The following is a 21,964-nucleotide window of genomic DNA, read 5'->3' as shown; positions in this document are numbered from 1 at the left end:
GCAAGAGCAGCGACCGCAGCAGCTGCGAACAAATCCTTGAAGGTCTCTCCTGACATAAATAAACATGGAAAATAAATGATGTCCCCGGCACTCTGCCCTCAGCTGATGGGAAACAAGCTGCATTAACATAGGAGTTCAATAACCTGGAAGAGCTTCAAAAGAGAGGTGTCCCCCCGCCCCAGGAGAAGGGGCTGCAGAACAAGGCTGTGAAATGTGGCAGAGCGCGAAACGACGGGGTGAGAAAGCACTCAAAAAGTTGAATGATGAGTCACGGTGGTTTTCCTGCGAGGAACAGCAGGAAGGAGAGGAGGTGTCTGTGTCCAGCACTGGATGTGCAAGGTGAGGGCAAGGGTGTCGCGTTTGTACCCTGAGCTTTGGAGCTGTGACCTGGGCAAGTCACCCTGGCTTTCTGTCTGTCACACAGCAGTAATCTCACTTTCTCCAGGGGAATACACTGAGTTAAGACGAGGGCATATAAAGTCTCCTAGGGCACATAGCTGTGTAGATCCCATCCTCAAAGGTGCAGAATGAGGTGACCAGGCAGAGGGGGCTGCCGGGGTGGCTCCGCTTCCACCATCATGGGTGGTTGCCCCAGCTCTTCATGGCACAAAAAACCTTGAACTTCACCCCCAGCCCACCCTGCTCTTGATCCAGGCTCCTTCCTGCTTCCCACCACTTCAGCCCATCTCCTGCTTCATCCTCTAATTAGACAGGACGGTGCGTTACCCCAGTATTCAACGCTCCCTGAAAGCTTCTCTCTGGATGGACTGGAGGGGTTACCGCTTCTTTATTCCGACTGTTGCATTTCTCCGGCTTCTCTAGAAAATTCCCTTTGTTCATTAAACGACCTGTCTGTTAGGGCCCAGATGGCTGCTTTTCTCTTGGCTTTAGAAATCGCCTGCTTAATTTCCCTGGTGCCCTGCCAGCCCTGCACCGGGGCGGCGACGGGGAGGGAGGGAACGCGCGGCGGCTGCTGCGGCGCTCGCACTGTGCCGGCTGAGCTGTTCCTGCGGGGCTTCCCCGGCATCGTCCCTGCCCGCCGGGACAGCTCTGCGCAGGATGGGGAGGACCGAAAACTGCCACGATGTGGCATGACCCCTGGGACACCCTTCCCGCTTGGCTGGCTCTGTGTGCTGTGCCCTTCAGCAAGGCAGGGGCAGAGCGGGGGGCTCCCAAACAAGTGGCCAAGCCTGCGCTGGGCAAACCCGGCTGTTGCCACCCCAAGCAGGGATCCGACCGCAGCTCTGGCAGCAAAAGCCCCGTCAGGTCTGCATTAACCAGCCATCACCAGCAATGTGACGTTCCCGATAGGTGAGCGGCAAGACAGCTAATGACTTCTGCCATTTGATAAATGTTTCCTGACACTGCTGGGGAGGTCATTGTATTTTCCCCAGAGCCATTTGTCTTCTCGTCCCAAGTACGTTTGTGATCAGACTGCAGCTTTCCGAGCACTCCCGGACTGATATGCCGCTGCCCATCTGCCCGTGCACGGAGCCTGATGGAGGGTGGCAGCTGAAGAATATTGCACAGATGCAAAAATCCAAATCCACGAGCACCTCCCTCCCTAACGCCAGCACAACACGGCTTTGCTCTGCTGGTGTCCCCAGCCTGAGCCAGGGACCTGCACTGGAAGGAGCATTTGGTGATGCTGTGTCTGCTGGTCCCTGAGCCGCACTTTGCATCGGACGTATATTTAGCAAAGGATGGAAACAGCAGACAGCTCCAGGCAGTTTTGCCTAGGAATTGATATTTTTGGTCTCATTCTCAGCTAAAATACTAACTTCAACCATTTAAAAGAAAAGAAAAATAAAGCAGTAAACACAAGTCTCCAAGCGACTGAATAGCAAGACCTCACAAATGAGATCAAGTAAGACAGAGGAGTCTGGAATTTTAATGTTGCAGGAAATGTCTTTTCCTGGATTTATTTCCCCTTGAAAGGGTGAAGCTGCTTCCAACCAGCATGGGGGCTCCTCTCCTGGTGGGGGGTGCAGGGGGCAGCAGGGAAAGGCAGGAGGCAGCCGAAGCATCCGGAGGGCTGGACCTGGCCCTGCTGCAGAACAGGCAGCACTGGGTGGGTGCAGAGCCTGATGGCATCGCTCCTGAATGCATCACTCCTCAGTGTATCATTCCCAAAGGCATCATTCCCAAAGGCATCGCTCCCTAAGGCATCGCTCCCGAGTCCCTGGGCTTGGCCGCCCAAGGAGCGGCGCGTGGCGATGCCGGAAAGGCGAGTGGAGGTGGAAGTCTTGCGAGACGGAGATGCTCTGCTAGGGAGAGCGTCGCCGCTCGGGACGTCGGTGTCTGTTGGAAACCATTCCCGTTATTGTTATTTTCCTCTGGCTGTGCCGTCAGAGGGTTGGGCTTTTTCCAAATGGCCCCCGTGCGGGTGGAGAGCTGAGGGAGCTGCGTTTCACATTTCATAACTGTGTGACTTGATTAATTCAGCCATTCGTTAAAACCTCATGAAATTGGCCAATTTTACTGAGGTTTAAAATAGATTATATCCACCTTCTAATATCAGTTTTGAAAATAACCACTTGGCGGCTTCTTAAAATGTTAACGATAGCGGATAGGCTGCACACTGCCAAGGAGAAAGCATATTTAAGAGAGATAATATGTCTTCTGTGTGAGCTCAAATGAGGAAATAGATGTTTGTGAAGCTCTTTAAAGCATGGTTATGTCAAGAGCAAGAAGATCACATTTGCTTTTCCATTTGCATGCAAGGTGAAGGAAGGACAAGCAATATTTTTTCTTCTCCTCTGAACTCTTACAATCTCCCACCATGGAAATTGGTGATAATTGCTGCAAAATGATCCAGCTGGGTCAAGGTGTAATTTTGAACCTGGAATGTCTTTCGTTCAGTGAGAAGTTCAAATGATTTGACTTTGGCACCTTGGCAACCCATCAGTGGAACAAAGGGAAGCGGGGAGAGCGGATGGCAGGCGCGGAGCAGCATCGATCCGGGTGCGTGCGGCCCTGGGAAAGGCCAGCGCTGCCTGCCCAGCGCCCAGGAGCCCTTTCTGTCTGTTTGCCTCTGCTTCGGGTAATTGGCTTTTGCACATCAGACTGGAAGTGCTTTAGACACTGCCTATTTTTTTTCTTTCCTTCTTTCTGGAAGATTTGAACAAAGAAAGGATAATTTTTGAGTTGCAGGGTGAGGATGAACTTGAGTAGCAGGACGAGGGTGCTCGGGATACACTTGTATGTGGGTGCAGCGTGCCGTGGAATGGGACGGGTTTTCCCTTTCCACGTGTGCATCGCCTCCCGCAGGAGCAGGGACACCCCCTTGTAGGACACAACCTCGTGTCCCTGCTCAGGGGTGCTCTGCCCACCGCCTCCGCTCGCCTGCCCCCTTGGCACAGAGAAAACTCCCGTTTAATTACCGCGGCTTTGATTTTGACAGCACTAATTTCCCCTGCTGCCTTCTGACCCTTCGGGGTTTCCTGACAGCGAAGATAAAGCCCCTTTGCAAAGGCCGTTTGGTCTCGGGAGGGTCACAGTGTTCTCCTGCTGGGTGACAGTGTGGGGAGGAGGAGAGGGTGACAGGTGCCACCTTCACCTGATGATCTCAGCTTCAAAAATGGGAGTTAACCCAGCCTGCAGCAGCACCTTGTAGTCACGTACTCCTACATCTCCCACTTACTGGAGCTGCAGATGTGACTCCGGTGCCCATGGGGCTCAGGGGGGCTCCCTGCATCCCTCCCCTTCCACCCAGTAATGCAAAATTTATCAGGTTGAGGAGCTCTTGCCTCAGTCATGGGGAAGCAAAAGGGGACTCTGTGATGGCAATCAGGTTGATCCAATTTGATAGCTTAAAAGCACTGACTCAGCAATCAGTAAAGGATGCACATGTGAATTCTCTTCAATAACGATTAATTTATTCATATGACTCAAACTTAAGCACCTGCTTATTTCCTATTGATCTCTTGGGGTCTTAACAACAAATGCTCAGTGTAGCAGGGCTGAGAGAGAGAAAGAAAGAACAAATGAACATGTTTCCATCTCCAGGTACCTATTGTTTTAATCTATGCATTTTTAATGCAGCTTCTCTGAGGGAATAAATGCATTGAAGGAATGTAAGGTAAAAGTTGGCTGTGTGGATGCCTTTGCTGAAATTATTCCTGGTTTCATTGGGGTGGAGTTTACCTGGGTGGATTTGTCTTTAATTTCACTTTATTGGAAGGAAAGAGGCATGAAAAATGAAGGTGCATATCTCGTGTAATTAGAAAAGCTGACAAACATCATTAGAGAAATCCATTTATTAAGCAAATGCTGACTGTGGACTAGAACTAGCAGCATTTTCTCCTGGTACAGCTGGGAGATGCGGGTCTTGCCTGGGCTCTCCTGGGTTATTTTGCAGGGCTGCTGGTGCTTGGCAGCTGCAATCAGCGCTCAAGAACTTCTTCTTTGCTCTGTGCAGCTCGATGTGCAGTAATGACTCTTCTCCATCCCAGATGTGGTGTTGCGGTGCCAAAAGACATTGGTATGGGAATGTTGTTGCCCAGCTCAGTCTGTGTGGCTGGCTATGGGTCTCCAGGGCAGAGAGAACCATGCAGCTCAATGTTTCTTTCTCTCTGTGTAGCTCTTATGCTGGTGTTGCAAACACATTGGCAGGCTCTTCTGCCTTGGTGCATGCCCAAGACCTCTGTTGTATATTGATGATCACCAGGAGATGCTCTTCTCGCACAAGCTCCTAAGCTGCAGTTTCTAAATGAGCTTGCGTTGCTGCCTTCTGGGTGCTCTGGTACCACTTGGAAGTGCCAGGTGCTGGGAGAGTTTCCACCACCCTTGTTCCAGGATTGCTGCTTCATTGTGTATTAAATTGTTTATAAGCAGTTTTGTTGGTGGCTGGACTTCAGAATTAAAATGCATATGTGAAATAAAACCTTTTCAATAATGAAATAAGGTAGCAAAAAGATAAAGCCATTATATGCATAATTAAAATGATGGATAACTATATGTTCTTTATGTAGCTGCTTCAGCATCTCAATTAGCTTATTAGGCTGAGCATCAGCCCCCGAAGCCTCTCCCAGGCTGGGTTTGCCCCCTGCTCTTGCTAAATATGCCCCAGAGCCACCTGGCTGGTCCCTTGGGGACAGCGGTCCCGCCTCCCCCCTTCCCCCTAATTTCTGAGCTTGGAGAGTGGGACATTATATGACAAGGCAGAAAAGCAAAATCTTAAATCTGATTAATGATCTTGCTTGGGTAGAGAGCCCCAGGGATGGCTGGTCACGTTGGGCCTTCTCAGTCCCTCTAACCGTGGGGATGGGGAATGGCAGTGTCTGAGGATGCTGCTTTGGTTTTCCCAGGGGTGTCCTATAGACTCCCCATCAAAAAAGCCACAAAATGAGCTTGAATAATGGCTTCCTCAGCCAGCTCTTTAGTTAAAAAAAGTGGTTTTCACCACTTCTTTAGCTAGTCCCAGCTGGAGTCCGCGCTGTGCCAAGCGCGCACATGAAATACAATCTCCCGCAAACTTCATGTTTTCCCTTGAAGCCCCCGCAGCAGCCAGACCCCGCACAGGGCAGCGCTTCCGGCACCGTGAACAACATGAAAGACGTCACCTTTGAGCCTCTGTGTTCAGAGAGAATAATTTAAGCTTCTTTAACCTCTCCTTACAAGATCTGTTTCAAAAGGAGCCTTGCTGTAACCTTAAAATACATGCACTTGAGCTCCAGGAAAACCCCTGTCGCTGGGCTCCTCATTTACCCTGTGCCTCTTATTCTGCTCTGTTTCGTCTGCCCAGTATCAGGGGATTCTTGGCTTTCTCTCCGTGGTCCGGGTGTCCCTGGTGTTGGGACAGACAGCAGAGCCCCCAGCAGCAAAGGGGGCAGGAGCAACACACTGAAGGGGTTTTTCTTCCTGTCTAAGTCAAGTATATCTTGAATTTACTTTGCTTTTAGTTGTTGAGCTACATCTTTCTTGTCCACCGAGCTTGCTTGCATTCCCCTAATAGTTTTGGTTGACGGTGTGTTGGTGGGCTTGTTGTTGGAAATGCTCTGTGTAGTACAACACAACAGAATACAATACACTCAAACACAGGGCGAACAAAACGTCATTACAATGGCCCTGGTGGGCTGGGTTACTGTGCGCACCTGTGTCTGCTGCCTTGGCGGCTGCAGCTCTTAGTCAGATTAAATTGTGTCAGAGCAATCTGAATGTATTTCCTCCTGCTCCTCCCTCCATCCATCCATCCATCAGATGCCTTTTCTGACACATCTGTACTCCCACCCGGTACAAACTGTGGCCGTGGTTGATGCTGGGTCTCACCGGGTGATGGGTAACAGAGGAGGAAGGCGACTTCTTGAAGCTCCTTACCTGAGTGATCTGATGTCAGGGAGAAATCCTGGCTCCTTTGGGCTCCCAGAGGAGCTGAGATTTCCCCCTTCCTTCCTGAACCCGCCAGCCCAGGAACTGGCAAACTGGGAGCAAAATGAGATGAGATTTTGCAGTGGCGGAGGTGTCAGAGTGTGCTCAGGTGGTTTATACCCATGGAACTGAGAGAAAAACACAATCTCTTCACTTTTGCTGTCCTAGCAAGAACTTGGCTTTTTGCTGCCCCTCTGCAGGGCTGCGTGGGGGTGAGCACCCAGCCCCATCCCCACCGGCTGTGCTGCTCCTTCCCGCACGTCCAGCAAGCTCAATTCATCTCATATCATTTTGGCTACTGTTTGATTCTTTAGCCTCTCCATTCTATTACCTTGCTTTTTTTTTTCCCCATGTTGGCCACAGAGAAACTGTCTCCTGTGTGTTTTCACATATGCTCTGTGCCAGTGGCTTTTGTTCTGTATTGGGATGGTTTGGGCAGGTAAATGTATCAGCCCAGCGGTCGAGAGAGGGGTCAGCCTGATGGCGAAGGACGCTGGGTCAGGCCAGGCAGGGTCCCAAGGCACTGGTGGGAGCCCAGGTCTTGGTTCTCCTTCTCCGATCACATCCTACAAAGGGCAAATGTGCTCGTGGCTCCTGCCAGCCCCATCTCTTAACAGTGTATGAAATGCTGCTTCTGAAAGGAAACATTCATTCCTGGCTGTCAGTCAGTAGTTAAGGCCTGATATATATGAACTGGTTTGATTTCTTCCCCCATCATGCCATTATCTGACTTTGTATAGCTTGAAATATTATTCATGGTCATAAAATTATCTTGGCCTTTTTAAAAGTCAATAGTTGCTACTTAGTAAAACCATGAGCCTACGGGCTGGAAAAGATTCAAGTCTTGGTAGCTTAGCTAAAAGGCATTAATTCACAGAATATATACATAACAATGCTGTTCTTACTTGTGACAAGTCCTGTCTGCAAGATTTCTTCCCTTGTCTACAAGATGGACTTGGGACGTCTTATTTTATTGCTTTGAAAGCTCAGCCTGATGGATAAGTGGTCCAAAGCCAAGCGAGGTCTTTGTATTAAAGCAAGAAACGGATCAAAATTAAGCATCGGGATGACTGAGGTCAGTACAGCTGGGTGAAACCAGCCCTATGTGGGTTGTTCAAGAGCAGCGGCCGAGGAAGGGGCTCTGATGTCTGGTGTTGGCTGCCATGGAGTAACTTTACTCTTGGAGCAGGTCAGTTCTTGTTGGGCCAGGCTGGTGTTTGTCCAGCTGTGATGTCCCTATGTCTGTGGGGAATCGGGCAACACAGCCCTCAATGGCAAAATCTAATTGTCTTTCCCACCTCAGAGTTTCATTTTGTCAGGAGCAGAAGTGGTTATATTTGAGGATCCTCGAGGACACCCCTGTGTGCCTCTGTTTCTCTGCTTGCTTGGCCACCCGCCGAGCCACCCTACCAGCTTGTTGCCAAAGCAGAAAGGAGAGCAGAAAGATGGCAAAAGACATTTATGGGAAAAAAAGGAGGGGCTCTTGCCAACCTCTTGCCCTTCCCATACAGCCAGCTCTGACATAGCCTCATTAAACACAGGCTCTCGGCTGCATCCCTGCTCACACAAACCAGATTTCTTGCTGAAAACTTGCAGGACACTTGCATGCAAACCCATTGCTTTTCCCAAGAGCCTTATAAACGGTGAAATTAAATACAGAAAAGGGAGCAAAACAAAGGCTACAAAGGGGTTCATTAACCATTATGGCCTGATGCGCGCTGGTAGGGAGCCAGCTGACAGCATCGCTGCCTCCCCAGCAGCGCTCCAGCAGTTGCGAGCACTTCCCAAAAGACCAAAAATAATAATAATTATTATTTTTAAAAGTTTTTAACCTGAGGCTTTACCCAGGAAAAAAGGCTAGACGATAATGCATCATGTAAAGCACTGCTGTGAGTAATTGCTGAGAGGCGCGGAGGTTCGGTGGCCGAGCATCTGCCCGGGCTGCGCGAACGCGCTGTGCTCCCTGCAGTGTGACCTCCAGCCCACGCCGCCGCCTCCCCGCTTCCCTTTTGCCATTCTCCTGCTGACACAGATCTCTGGGGAAGGACGGGCTCTGCCTGGCTGCGCGGAGCCTCTGCACAGCCCTGCAGGACCGCGGCCCTGCAGCAGAGATGCTATCGCTCGCTGAAAGGCACCGAGGACTATTATTTGTACCGTTGCTAGAAGGATGTTCATTTTGGTGCTGCTAGATTAAGCAATGAAATAAATGTGTGATGGGCAATCAACACGAAAGCTTAAATTTGCATTAACTCAGGAGTTTATGTTTTGATTTCTTTGGTTATTTTACCAAGGAACAAGAGTAACTCGGTTTAATAGCTCGATCACTGAAATTGGCCTAATGATGCTTTGAAAGTCACATCCCTTTGAGGAAGGGGCTGTGTCCTACCTCTGCTCTGCTGCTGGGGTTTTCCTGCGGGACAGCTGTCTGCTAAAGTGGGTTAATTGCACAGCAGCACAACTGCTGCCTTGCTATGGAAAAAAATAAAGGATAATGTCTAAGCTGGTGGCTGTGGCATGTAGAAAATAAAAGGAAAGAACAAAAACCGAGCAGAACGTGTGTAGTTCGTGTTTGCAGATAGACAGGTCTCAGTGTGTAAGCTGCTCAGGGCTGTTTGAAAGCTCCCTGTGCTGATCTTTGTGCTCTGCGGGCCAGGTGTACCCAGAACGTTTCCTGCAAGGCAGGACTGGAGCTGGAGAAAGCTGCAGGTGTCTGGAAAGGTCAAATTGTCTCGTTCCCTGTGTTAAAGGGGCCATAACACTTATTTACTGCTATTTTTATAGCTCTCCTGTGCTCGCTGCCATTTGGGCACAGCAGCATCCTTCCTTTCCCAAGCGATGCAGGAAGAGTTGGCACGTTAAGGAGGAATAAGGAGTCACCTTTATGAAAAATAAAACCTGTGGGCAGTTTTAGTCCAGCTGGCAGCACCTATGTGTACTCTGCGTTGCAGGATGATGCTGATCACCTTCCCACACGAGGGTCAGCAGGAGATGAGGTGGTTCGTGTGGTATTTAGGGCAGGAGACAGCAGGCCTGGATGGTTGGCTTCCGTGGAGGTGACAAATGGTCCTTGCAGTGTGCCAGGCTTGTCTCTGCTCCTGATGAAGAGCTGTCCTGGTGGCACAAGGAGAGAGACTCTGCTTGTGACATGATGCACGCGGTCACTTTGACACTTTCAATCAAAGACGTTGACAGAGCTTGTGTCACGAAGCCGAAGGAGTCAAAATATATGGGCCCCTAAGAAAAAAAAAACAAAGGCAAACCAAACCTGGTGTGATTAAATGTATCCAATTTATAGGATGGATTTTTCTGCTCCGCTGTGCGTGTTGGTCTGTTCCAGGAGTTTCTCTGCATTTCATATCCTGCTTATGCAGGAATGCGAGCCCTCTCCATTCAATGGCTCTGATTGGTATCAAGAGTCAGTCTGCGTTGTTCCCGCTGGAACAGGTCTGGGGAAGGCGCCAGGGGATGGATTTCTGTGTAAATCCCGTGAGCACAGAGCAGGGGCTGCCCATAACAGGACCCGTCTGCCTCATCCTCCCACCACCCACAGCCACGAGGGGAAACAGACCTCTAGCAATGCTTCAACAAGATAAAACCATCCATCTTCCTTTATTGCTTGTGACGTAAGGGGCCAACCCAGCCTGGAGGGCAGGGAAACGTAGCTGAGGGTTCAGGAGAGCAGCCACTAGATGGGATGATCCTCTTACCTGGGTCTCAGCATGGGGTATGTGGCTGGGAAGCTGAAATCTTGTAACTCAATATCTGCTTGCCACTGCAAACAGATCTAATAGGTACATAAAGTCTGGGTGTTGACGTGTAGAAAAGTGAAGGATGCCCCCAGCTGTGTCAGGCTGTATCAGTACTGTGGAGAGGACACAGAAGATTGGGGATATTTTCACATTAGAGCTTTTTCAAATATGTAAGTTTTATAATCTTTTCATTTCATCATTTGCTACCCAGTGGGAGAGAGATGATCTTTGTGCATAAATGTGCCTGTTGCCAGCTGTGCTGGGCAGGGGATGTGCGGAGACGCAGGCTCAAGGGTGGTAGGGAGAGCGGGCTCCTTTATCGCAAGCTCGGAGTGGCTTTTGATGTAGAAAATCACAGGCACTGGCTTTAATTTGCACATGCCATGTCGGTTCGATCAGGACAGCAGCAAGCAAAGAGATGCCGTTGTAATTAAGATCAGGCTTGGATACGAGGCACTGTGCATGGCTGTAGTCACAGCGATGGCCATCGTGTTGGGAAAAGGCTCGTCCCTGCTGCTGTCCCCACCTGGAAAATAATGCAGGGGTTTAGGTCTGCAGCCTGGTGAGGTGACAGTGGGGGGGACCCTGTGGCCACTGGTATGTGGCAATGAGCCACTAGGCAGGAACCCAGGGTTGGGGTGCCTGGGGGTGCTGGTGTCCCCAAGACCAGCCTCCTGAAGGGGCTAAAGGAAGCTGCATGTGGGTACCTGGGACAGCCTGTCCTTCAGTGCATGGCTACCCAGTCCCTGTCCCTTCAGAGAGATGTGACTCACAACAGCAACGCTCTGTACCCATGTTCTTCAAGGGGATGTTAAAAGCCACCCAAATATCATTTATTGTCTGCAGCCTGTGCATAAGGCATCACCTCTGACCGAGGGAGCGCTGCGCTGCCGGGGCCATCAGTCACGGCAGGCGCTTCCAAGGCTTCTTGCTGCTGATGGTCAGAGCCGGGAACAAGGACTAATTAGGGACATGGTTGTGCCCAGGCAACGCTCAGCCAAGCCTGGCCCTGCTTGCCAAGCCTCAGGTTTAGGGGTCCCCATGCGGAATGAAGAGCCCTTTCCCTGACACCTCCTTGGCTTCAATGCCACCCACGGGAGCCTGGAGATGATCCTGAGCACCCATGATGTCTGTGCTTAGCGAAGCGCCCTCGCTGCGGGCTGGTTTGCAGAGGGGCATGGCTGCTGTGCGTGGCTGGAGGGACACGGTTCTCAATGGGACCGGGCTTGGCACCTGGCTCCTTGGCTCTTGCTCTGGGGCGGGAGCTGGTTATTGCTGTTTGTCCATCCGCGGTGCTCTGGTGCATACGCAAGTGGTGCTGTGCAGCTTGGCCTGCGTTGTAATGCCTCGAGAGATAGCAGTGTGTATAGCTGTGTGGATTTATTATTATTTAAATTGGCATTTTGGGGTGGGGGAAGTGCTGGTAAAAGCAAGTTCTACATTGCAGAGTTCAGCTCGTTTGTCAAATTCAGGTACTGTGTAATTTGAATCCCTCTAGGGAGGGGTATAATCTGTGGTTTTGTCTGGTTTCAGCTTTGTTCCATTTTTCTGCCAAACTGCTTTGGTCCCAGATCATGATTAACATCAGTTCTCACTGAAAGCAGAGTCATCCTGGTAGCCACAGGAAAATGCCCTGGACTAGTCAGAGCCGCTTAAATTATTCATTTCAGTTAGTTAGTTTTAATAATGAAAGAACTCTTGGCATGTTTTGTAAGTTGTCCAACGCTTTGTGGTGCTGTAGGGATTTATTCTCCATCTGCCACCGTTCGGTGGGTAACGGGGTGACCTCCTCAGCTCCCACAGCCCGTGGGTGCTCCCGAGGATCTGCAGAGCCCTGGGTGTCTGCGCCTGTGCGCTGGTCACCTGTGAGCTGCAGTTATTGCTTCCTTTGCTTTAACAGCCTCGCTTATGAAGATAAGGTTCCTTTCTTTTTCCTGCTTGCACTTGCCCACAGCATCAATAATTGTTCAAGACACTTGTACAGCTAATAGAAAGAGCCTGTCAACAAGAAAACTCATTGTAATACCGCTGTTTGAAGAGACTGGGGGAAGCAGCAAAGCCAACTGCGTAGCAAATGTGTTATTCCTGTAGTCACATAGATCCAGGGACAGGAGACATAAGTGGGATTAATTCTCTCCCAAATAGATGCTCTATTTCACATGCCAGCGCAGCTTCTGATTTATGGATTTATTAACATCATAATGTTTTCATTGCTAAAAACTAAATGGACTAAATGGGAAGATGCAGCTAAGACCCCATCTAAAAGCTGCTGAAGGAGATCAGGGACTGCGGCGTTTGTGAGCAGCCTTGCCAGAGCACAGCAATCACAGCTTTTGATTTCCCAGTTTGCAGGGGACTAGAGAATTTCTGCAGTCTCTGGAAAGGGACATGGAGCCGTGCTGTGAGCGGATTCGAACAGGTGTCTGTGTCCTGAGGTTATCTTGAAAACCAAGGCTGCCTGGCTGGAGGGGAGAGCGATGCTCCAAGGGGGAGGAACAAGCCACTGATCTCCAAACTAATTGAGTGGAGGAGAGATGTGCAGCTGAGCCGATCCATCCGGGTAAAATGTTGTTGGCTGCTGTAAATAGGGATATTGTGAAGCTGTGCTGGAGGTTCAGTTCTGGAGGCTGGGAGCTGTGAGTGAGGACACGGACAGGCCAAGGCAGGCGCTGGTGTTACCAGTCATGCTGCACAGGCGAAGTCGGGTCTGAAGTATGTCCTGGAGGAGACACTGTCCTAAGAAAAGATCCAATAAATGGAGTTAGCGAGAGGTCTGTTTTGATGTACAGCAGTCTGTTCAGTGAGATACCAGACGTGGTTTGTTCCATCACTGAAACCAGAAGAGCAGGAGCTCATCTCAGTGAGACCAGTAGAGAATATAGATTAGTGCCATTGTGTTCTCAGTGTGTCATTGACTTTCCCTACGTACCATGAGCAAACACAGCTTGGGTCCAATGAGACGGACAAGCTCGTTGAGTGAAATAAGGACCTCTAAAGTCATCCCCTAGGAGAGCCTTGCTGCGTGTTTGCACTTTGGTAAGGAGCAATTTGTTCTTCTAGAAGAATTCATCATTTTCTTGCTCATCTTGGTCCCGGTCCAGCTGGAGGACAGGAGCGCTTGGAAGTTCTCTGCGCAGTCTGCTTGGGTGATGTCAACAGCCCCACATCGGATACACGGGAGGCTTGGAGATTCTAATGAAATATCTGAACATCTGTGTGCTGAGATGAACCAAAGCCCCAGAGAGCCCATCCTGCAGAGCCCTGAGCGTCCCAGCTCCCACAGTGGACAAGGGAGCCTCCTGATCCAGGATTCCCCGTGGGCAGGGGACAGCAGCTGTCCCCGCTGCCACCCCCCTGCTCTGGGGGTGAGATGAGGTGGAGTGCAGGGAGGGGAGGGTGGAGGTCCCTTTGTTCGCTCTGTCCATCTCCAGATGTTTCCTGAGGAGCACTGTCCAGCTGGCTCTGCTCACAGCAGCCCCCTGGCTGCTTCAGATGCTGCTGAGTCTTGTGCAAAATCATCCAGGAAACCACGGACGTTCCCATGTCCTGTGCCCAGAAAACCCTGAATTCACAGTGTCTTGGCTTTGATCCTTCTCAACCAGAAAGGATGTGATTTCAGGGATGAGGCAACTTCTAACTGTGATTTATTGCTCTATGTTGAGCAGGGAAACCTCCTCCCTGGCTACGTGTGGACAGTGGCTGGGTACACGGAGAGGAGAGTTCTCCTGGGCCTACAAATGCTGTAAGAACTATATCTGGTGACATTTAACTGTGTCACACCAGATCTGAGGTTAGATATGGTCCAGTCTCACCTGCAGGTGTGGTGAGAACACATCAGTGGTGCTGCTGGTGGGAGGAGGTGTGCTGGGGATGTGGTCCCGGCTCTGGTGTGCTCAGAGCACATCAGGGGTGCTGCTGGTGGGAGGAGGTGTGCTGGGGATGTGGTCCCGGCTCTGGTGTGCTCAGAGCACATCAGCGGTGATGCTGGTGGGAGGAGGTGTGCTGGGGATGTGGTCCCGGCTCTGGTGTGCTCAGAGCACATCAGCGGTGATGCTGGTGGGAGGAGGTGTGCTGGGGATGTGGTCCCGGCTCTGGTGTGCTCAGAGCACATCAGCGGTGATGCTGGTGGGAGGAGGTGTGCTGGGGATGTGGTCCCGGCTCTGGTGTGCTCAGAGCACATCAGCGGTGATGCTGGTGGGAGGAGGTGTGCTGGGGATGTGGTCCCGGCTCTGGTGTGCTCAGAGCACATCAGGGGTGCTGCTGGTGGGAGGAGGTGTGCTGGGGATGTGGTCCCGGCTCTGGTGTGCTCAGAGCACATCAGTGGTGCTGCTGGTGGGAGGAGGTGTGCTGGGGACATGGTCCCGGCTCTGGGTGCGCTCTGGCTGCTGGGGTCTAGCACAGAGGGGAGCTGGCATCAGAAGCATCTGCCTGGGGTTTTGTGAGAGCTTCGAACGCTGCTTTCAGAGCGGTGGGTAGCAGGTCTCATGGTTTCAAGTTGATCCATCTCTGAATTGGGCTTTTTCCTCCGCCCTGCCTGGCCACTGCCCATCCTACCTGGAGTCACCGGTCGAGGCCGTACCCTGGTTCATCCTGGGTAAATGGAGCCTGAGCGGGCCTGTGAATTAACCCAAGAGCCCCTGTGCTCCATCACACAGACACAGCCCAGGTACCAGCAGCACAGATGCTCTCAAGTAGATTTTTAAAGCACATCCAAACTCTGCGGTGGGTGTTTATGTGCCATATGTTGCAATGGTAATTACTTACTGTGCTTCTCAATGAAATAGAGTATTGGGGTTGTTTAGATCCTCCCGGTGATGTTATTTGCCTCCGTGCCCACCAGAGGACAAGAACTCATTACATTTTTATTTTTAATGTGAATGTTGGCACTTTCTTTGCAGGGAGCAGGGCTGGGAATATTCTGGGAAAGTCCAAGTCCCAAGTTTGCTGTTCAGCACAGGAATTCGGCCAGTGGCATCGTCACCGTGACACAGTGACAGGGAGAGCCCTGCACCCCCACAACAGCCTCCCCTGCACCCCACAAAAGGAGCAGGGCTATTTTCATAAACCACATTAAGCAACGAGCTATGTGATTTAGAGCTATTTTTGCAGCAAGATTAAAAAATTCAGTCATTTACCTAACTTCCCATCGTGGTTCAACAGATGATTACGTGCCAGGGCTTTCTTCTTTTCTTTCCTTAATAACTCATTGATGGAAAGGGATGCTTCAGCGGGACAGGCAGCATTATGCAAAACTAGGGCTGATTTAAAACCAAGAAACTACTCCCATTGAAACTGCTTTTTGATGGTCATGTGAAGTCTCAATTACACACAAATTTATTGCATCGTTCATTGCCTTCGAGTGGAAATTTTCAGGATGTGCTGAAAAACCTCCAGTGATTTTAGGCCTCCCTGGTGTATTAAATCTCCACCAAGAAAAATACACATTTACGTTGAAAATACAGAATAATCTGTACCTTGTTTATATGGGTTTTTTTTGTTTTTCTTACTTTGAAAATAAATCTAAAGCAGCTGTAGTAAACATTGTTCTGCACTGCACTGTTCTGCCTGCCTTCTAGGGGTGGGAATTGTTTCTTTGATCTTCAGTTCAAAGAGGTTGAGGAGGCTGTTTCTGCAGTCTGCAGAGAATTTCCTTCTGCTTCCACACCATCTCTTGATTAACTCTGTGTTTCTGGAAGGCTCTCAGTACCCATCCGACCAAAGAGATGCTCACACTCTGTGTAACATCTACCGCAGAGGGGCTGAAGTTTGCTTTCAAATCACGCCAGCCTTCCGTGTCCAGCCCACCCGGTGGAGGACGTCACCCCCAGCGCCCGGGGGAGCCGTACGGCGATCAGAGCCCGGCAAACGAGCGTTTGGGGCTACAGCCAAGACCTGATCACGTCCAACGAGTCCTGCAGGCAGCCAAGCTGGCACCCGGCCGCTGGCTGGGACACGAGGCGCTCTCTCTGCGGGGTCCTTCATGACCTGGGTGTCCCAGGTCCAATGCCACCAGCTGGTGAGATGTGTCCCTTGCCAAGGCACCCGTGGTCTTCAGGACTTGTAGGTTGTGGCCTTTTGCAATGCTGCTGCTGTTAACCTAATTGAACGTTTGAAGTAACAGGGAGGGATAGGAGACATTAGCAGCTGCATTAACTTCTACCCTGGGTTCTGTGCACGGCGTTTGCTGGAATTAAACTGCTGTTTGGATTCCAGCGACTCCTCCGGCGTGAGCTGATGAAACCAGCCCTGCCGCTCAGCAGTGGCAGCAACTAAACCTGGTTCTAATCCAGACTGCAGGTTTTTCTCCTAATGAACTAATCGGCTGAGTACGTGCGTGCGATAGCTCGTCAGAGAGGTGCGGGGCAACCTTTGGAAGATGACGGGGTTTGCGTGGCCCAAAGGCTGTTAGATCGCAGGAGCGCGCTCCTCGGAGGATTGCGGCACCATATGTGTTGCTCTAATTAATGGGTGGTGTTCCTGGGGCTGTTTGATCTCAGGAAAATGACTGTAAAAATCTGAATACTATAAACCTTCGAAAACTTGGAAGAAAAACTCAAACAGCCAAAAGCAACTTCCCTTTAATCTGGCTTGTGGTGATGGTGATTCTTTTTAATTTAATTTTATATTTTTAAAGCTTCCACCCTGTTTAACGGTGGCTGCAGAGATAAAGTGAAGTGTGAGTTGGAAATTAGTTCCGGATGTATGTGTTGTAGCTTTATTTTAGTAATCTGGGTCATTAAATTTGTTGAATAGCGTATCTGGATTTTCTTCCCTGGTGTGCGCAAAGCGCGGCTGCACCTACGGTACAAAGGGGCTTCCAGCAGGAAAGGGGCCGTTCAGAGTTTAGAACTTGGGGTGTAGCAGCATCCTCTCCATCTGCACAGGAGCCAGCGGCTGGGGCTAAATCTCTGCTTTTCTCTGCACGTGGTGATGTGTGGGGTAAAACAGCGTCCCTGAGCAAAGGGAGTATCGGAAATTCCACAGGATTCGGGCTGTTTTGTTTGGGTTTCCTATATGTTGATGCAACACCAAGAAAAAATAAGGACCCTAAATTTTGGGGGTTAAGCTTTAGAAACATGGTCGTTATAATAACACGAGAGCAGGCAGAAGCGTGGAACTGGCTTGGGTAGAGTTTTTTCTGCTTATCCTGATTTCTGTTTTGCTGTTTATCCTGTTTATCCTCTCCTTGTTATCCTCAATGAGTTTGTCGTCTTGTAAATGCCAACCTACAACCCTTAAAAAGAAATCATCAGGAAGAAAACTTGCTGACTGAGACTTTTTTTGCCTGTGGCAGTTGAATAAGCCCATAAGCTTATATAATATTAATATTTGTAAAAGCAAACCTACAGAGCTCATAAATCTTCCATAAAAGAGGGACGCTATCTACATCTATTTTAAAATGAAGCAGGTAAGTAGGTTCTAGGACAAAAGGGTATTGATACAAAGGAAGCGGATAGATGAAAGAAACGAAATTGCCATTTTCAGCTGAAAATTAGCTCTGCATAAGTGATAGCAGAGGCTTCCCCAGTGCTGGAGCCAGTGCTGTGCTCTGGGTCGTCACCAGTCCCTGGAGACCCCAGCCCCTCGTGTTCCATTCAGGGGGCTCAAGGAGTAATTAAAACAGTCCCAAGTTGAAGCAGGATTTGTCTGCGGGGGCGGAGAGGACTTCATTAGTGTTTTTCCTAACTCTGTGCCTTCTCCAAAAGAAAAGAACACTACGTGCAAAAGAGTTCTGCAGTATTAGAGTCAGCTTATATTTTTTTCAAGGCTTTTTCCCCATTGCACTCTGCCACAGCGGGACGAGCACCCAGACAAGAGAAAATAACACAGCTGATTTCTAGCCGGCGACCAGAGCGATCTGTCTCCAAAGACACGCGTGGAGTGGCTCCACGGAGGAGCAACGCTGCTGAATCACCAACACGGCCCTTGTCCAAGGGAAACTCTGCTTGGGGGCCGCTCCTGTTGGGCTGGGGACGGAGCTCCCAGTGCCAGCGGACTGGGCGGTGGACGGGAGAGCAGGGAAGCCCATTGCGAGGGCTCGATGGATGAGGAACTGGGGGCCAGAGGCACGATGAGGTGATTCCCACACAAGCTGAGCTGGGAGCCCCACGTTGTGTACCCCAGGCCATGACATGAGTTACGTAGCGTGGCCACGCTGGTCCCCAGCTCATCTCGGAGCTGACACCTGGGCAGGTATTGGCTCAGTCTGAATTTTTTGATGAAGCAGTCTTTTTTTTCCTTTTTAAAACAAGGAGTTACTGAAGCCGAATCTTCTCGTGGGATTGGGTCATTTAATTTAGTGCAGCGCGTTTTTAAGGAAAAGTTTGTATCGTGCCAACTCGGGCAAGAAATACGTTCAACGAATTTTAGCATTTGGCTCAAAACACCATTTAAACATTTTAAGCTAGTGAGAGTTGGGGGGAAAAAGCTTTTTTATTAAAAAGTGGAAATAAGAGGGGAATGTGTTGAGGTTATCTCAGTGGAAAATATTTTGTATTTTTCATTTTTGGAAGTTTACGGGTTTTGCCTTTGTCTGAATTAAGGACAAGGAAATGTCTGCAAAGCTTTCACAGGGCGTGCAGATAACGAGCCAGACAACTCCTGCTGGTCTTTCTCATCTTCAGATCCAGCTGCGTTTTCCCTAATGAAATTTTCTGCCACAGTAAAGGTGGAATGTGAAAGTTCAATATTATGGATCAGCTTTGCTTCCAAGGAGAGAGGAAACAAGGCAGAGCCCATACACTGGAAAAGAGATGAGAGTGATATCGCAGAGGTCTATACAATGATGGAGAACCTGAGCGGGAGATGATGAACACGATGGTCTAGATGAGAAAGCCCATTCAGGACAATCAGTGCTTGCAAGGTAGATCAGGTGAAGGACTTTGTGTGCCTGTTCCTTCCATCTTCCCTTTAGGGAGCCCCTCGCTTGCTCTGGGGTGTCCACTTGTGTTTGTACCTTTTCTGTCCCTTTGGGTTAAGAAAGAGCGGATCAGCAGGACGTTGCTGGGCTTATGGTGACTTTGCTTTCCTCAGCCTTTTGCTGCCCTCTCCATCTCCAGGAGGACTTGAGCAAAGCTGACTTATGTACATCTCTGGTGCAGCATCGGCTCCACCATTGTTAGAGGATAAATTATGCTGTCTCCATGGCTGGGGAACAAAGCGAATTAAACCCCACCACCCTCAGCAATTGATGGGCTGGCTGCCGAGCTCCGTGTCACAGCCGATTTCTCAGGAACAATCAGGGGCGAATTGTGTCTCTAATTTCTGTCACAAGTGTGTTTGCTATGCAAAGGGACGAACAGGAGCAGGGAGGACAGGAGAGAGTGCTCGGCCTGGCCTCAGCCCGCTGGAGGGAAGGCTGTGATGGTCCTAACGTGCTCCCAGCCAGGCGGTGGCTGATGGAGCTGCATTAGGCAACAAGAAGTGGCCAGATAAGCTGCTTTCTCTGGCTATAATAGCACACAGTCTTGCTAAAATAAGGCAACCGTGAAGAAGAGTGGGGTTGGAAATGAGTTGCCAGTGATAAACCTGGCAGAGGAGACCATGCACCCCGATGGAGAGCAACACCGTGCGTGGGGAGAGCGTCGTACAGCTCTGTAGGTGTGAAACTGTTTAATTGGGTTTGCCGGAGAGGGGCTGGGGATGCCGTGGTGTCTGAGGTGGCTGCTGCAGGGGCACCGAGCTACGAGACATTCAGACTGTAGCAATAAGCAGGTACTGACTTTTGGCACTAATCTGACTACAATAAATTTGTGGCGTATTGACCGCGGTAGAAGCCTAGATCAATATCCGTCTTCAAGAGGCTCAATAGATCAATGTTTCCTTGATACAGATAAAGAAAATAGAATTTAGGTGTTTATGGCATTCCCTGCATGTGGTATTATTATTCTTTGCTGATCCTGCTGCCAAGGCAAGGGAGGGGAGCGAGAGAGAAGGTAAGAAAGGATTTAGAGAGATAATTCACCAGACATTTAAAAAGCAGTTGTAAGAAGGAGATTTATGGCATTTTTTTATTTTCTATCAGTTTCAGGCTGAAAAGAGGAAGAGAAAGATCTTCCAAATGTACTGTCCTTCAAGAGGCAAATTCCTGTCCTATGTTGGTGTTGGGTTTATTGAGGCGCCCGTGGCAGGGCAATTGCTGGCACGTGGCCGTGCTCGCTCAGGCTTTGGCAGAGGGACATGCGGCTGTTCCACGGGTTCCCGCTGAGGGTGGAGATACCCACACCTGGCTTGAGATGCTTTGGTGGGGAAATGGTTACATCAGGGCACATGAAAATGCTGGAGATGGAGGCATGAAGAGAAAAACCATTTATTTCTCTTCTTAAATAAATCAGTTGGCCCAGTCGTGGCTGCAGGTGACTGAGGTTTCAGCTTCCTTTCCTTTTCTCATCCCTCTTCTTCCTTGCTCCACAGGACTGGCTGACGAGGTTTGGGTACCTGCCTCCCCCTGACCCCATCACAGGACAACTGCAGACGCAGGAGGAGCTCACCAAGGCCATCACTGCCATGCAGCGCTTCGGGGGGCTCGAGGCCACAGGGGTCCTAGGTCAGTGGTCCATGAGCCTTCCTCCCGGTGCAAAGGGATGCAGGGATGGCCCCTTGCAGGTCTGGGGAGGAGAGGGGAGTTGGTGCCGAGTTCTGGAGTAGCATCATCTCCAGGAAAAGCAAAAGCTCACCCAGGTGTAACATACAGCCCAGTTTGCAGCTGTAAGAGTAATTACATGGCTCAGGTGCTTTGTTGCATTGTGCTTTCAAGAACCTGAGGCAAGCAATTATTTCACCAGACCCACACACCCTTGGGGTTCCCACTGTGCTTAAAATAGCTCTTGGTGGGCTCAAAAAAAGAAAAAGACAGAGAAACTAAGGCTGATAGGTTGTCCTGTTCAAAGCCGAATTGCAGCATCACACTGAGCTGAAGAAAAATCCTGATGAAGCTTCCCAAATGGTATATGTAGATATTCTGGCTTCTTTACCGCTGGGGCGAGGGAAGGAGGAAGATGGTGTCATGTCCCCCCCAGCACTGGTGGCTCCTGCTGTGACACATAGAGCCAGGAGGTGCCTGTGGAGTTGGCGAGGGTCTCCTTGGCCTCGCTGAGCCCAGCAGCTCCGGGCACCCCTGGTCACCCATGGCACAGGGCGCTGGGTGGCTTCTGCCTGATGTGGCAGCCACATCTGGCTGCGAGGGAACAGTCCAAGGCCAGGCCAAAGTGACACAAATTCCTGAGTGTGGCTGAAGTCATTCCTCTCAATGTCCTCGTTGAGGGCAGGAGAAAGCCAGCGTTGTGTGCTCTCCTCCCTCCCCGATGTGTGGCTGTGACCTCTTGCCACGTGGCCATCTTGCTTCCCCTGCTCTGGACAGAATTAGCAAGAAGCTGCTAATTATCCAGCTGCTGTGTGTCCATGCTGGCCCTGGCTGCCTTCCCCTGGCCCCGGAGCTGCCGCTGCCTGCATCCCATCGCTGGGACCTTCCCTCTCCGCTCTTAATCCAGCACGTGCAATTATTTCTCTTCCACCTTGTCACGAGCTGCAGGAGGCCCAGGAACAAGGGCAGCATTTTAAATGCATCTGCATTTTTGGAGGGCATGTTTGAAACAAGCATGGGGGGCTGCCCAGGGCAGGTCACAGATACAGGTTTGTGCCTGAAAATAAAGTGTTTAGGTGGAGAGGTAAAGCCAGCATGGGAAATGGGTGAGCAAACAACTCGTCTGCCTTTCAGTGGGTGAGAATAGGGGCTTTAAGCTTTCAGTCAGTTTGAAAAATCAAGCAGTAATATGAACATTCTCCAAATGAGCTCCTAGCTGAACAGAGATACAGTTTATTTACATGTGAATGTCTCTCTGCTTTGC

The 21,964-nt window shown here is 50.2% G+C and overlaps 1 protein-coding gene across 1 annotated transcript in view; it reads left to right on the top strand.

The window, feature by feature from the left end:
* Window positions 1–21,964, top strand: part of MMP17 (matrix metallopeptidase 17) — a 51,190-nt gene that overhangs the window by 11,355 nt on the left and 17,871 nt on the right. Inside the window, exon 2 of the mRNA XM_065851914.2 lies at window positions 20,532–20,664. Within this exon, the coding sequence (XP_065707986.1) occupies window positions 20,532–20,664 (133 nt within the window). The remainder of the gene's footprint in view (window positions 1–20,531; window positions 20,665–21,964) is intronic.

Source organism: Patagioenas fasciata, chromosome 17 (genome assembly GCF_037038585.1).
Source record: "Patagioenas fasciata isolate bPatFas1 chromosome 17, bPatFas1.hap1, whole genome shotgun sequence".
Taxonomy (NCBI): domain Eukaryota; kingdom Metazoa; phylum Chordata; class Aves; order Columbiformes; family Columbidae; genus Patagioenas; species Patagioenas fasciata.
The sequence above is the reverse complement of the archived record's forward strand: the minus strand, read 5'-3'. Positions and strand labels throughout refer to the sequence as shown.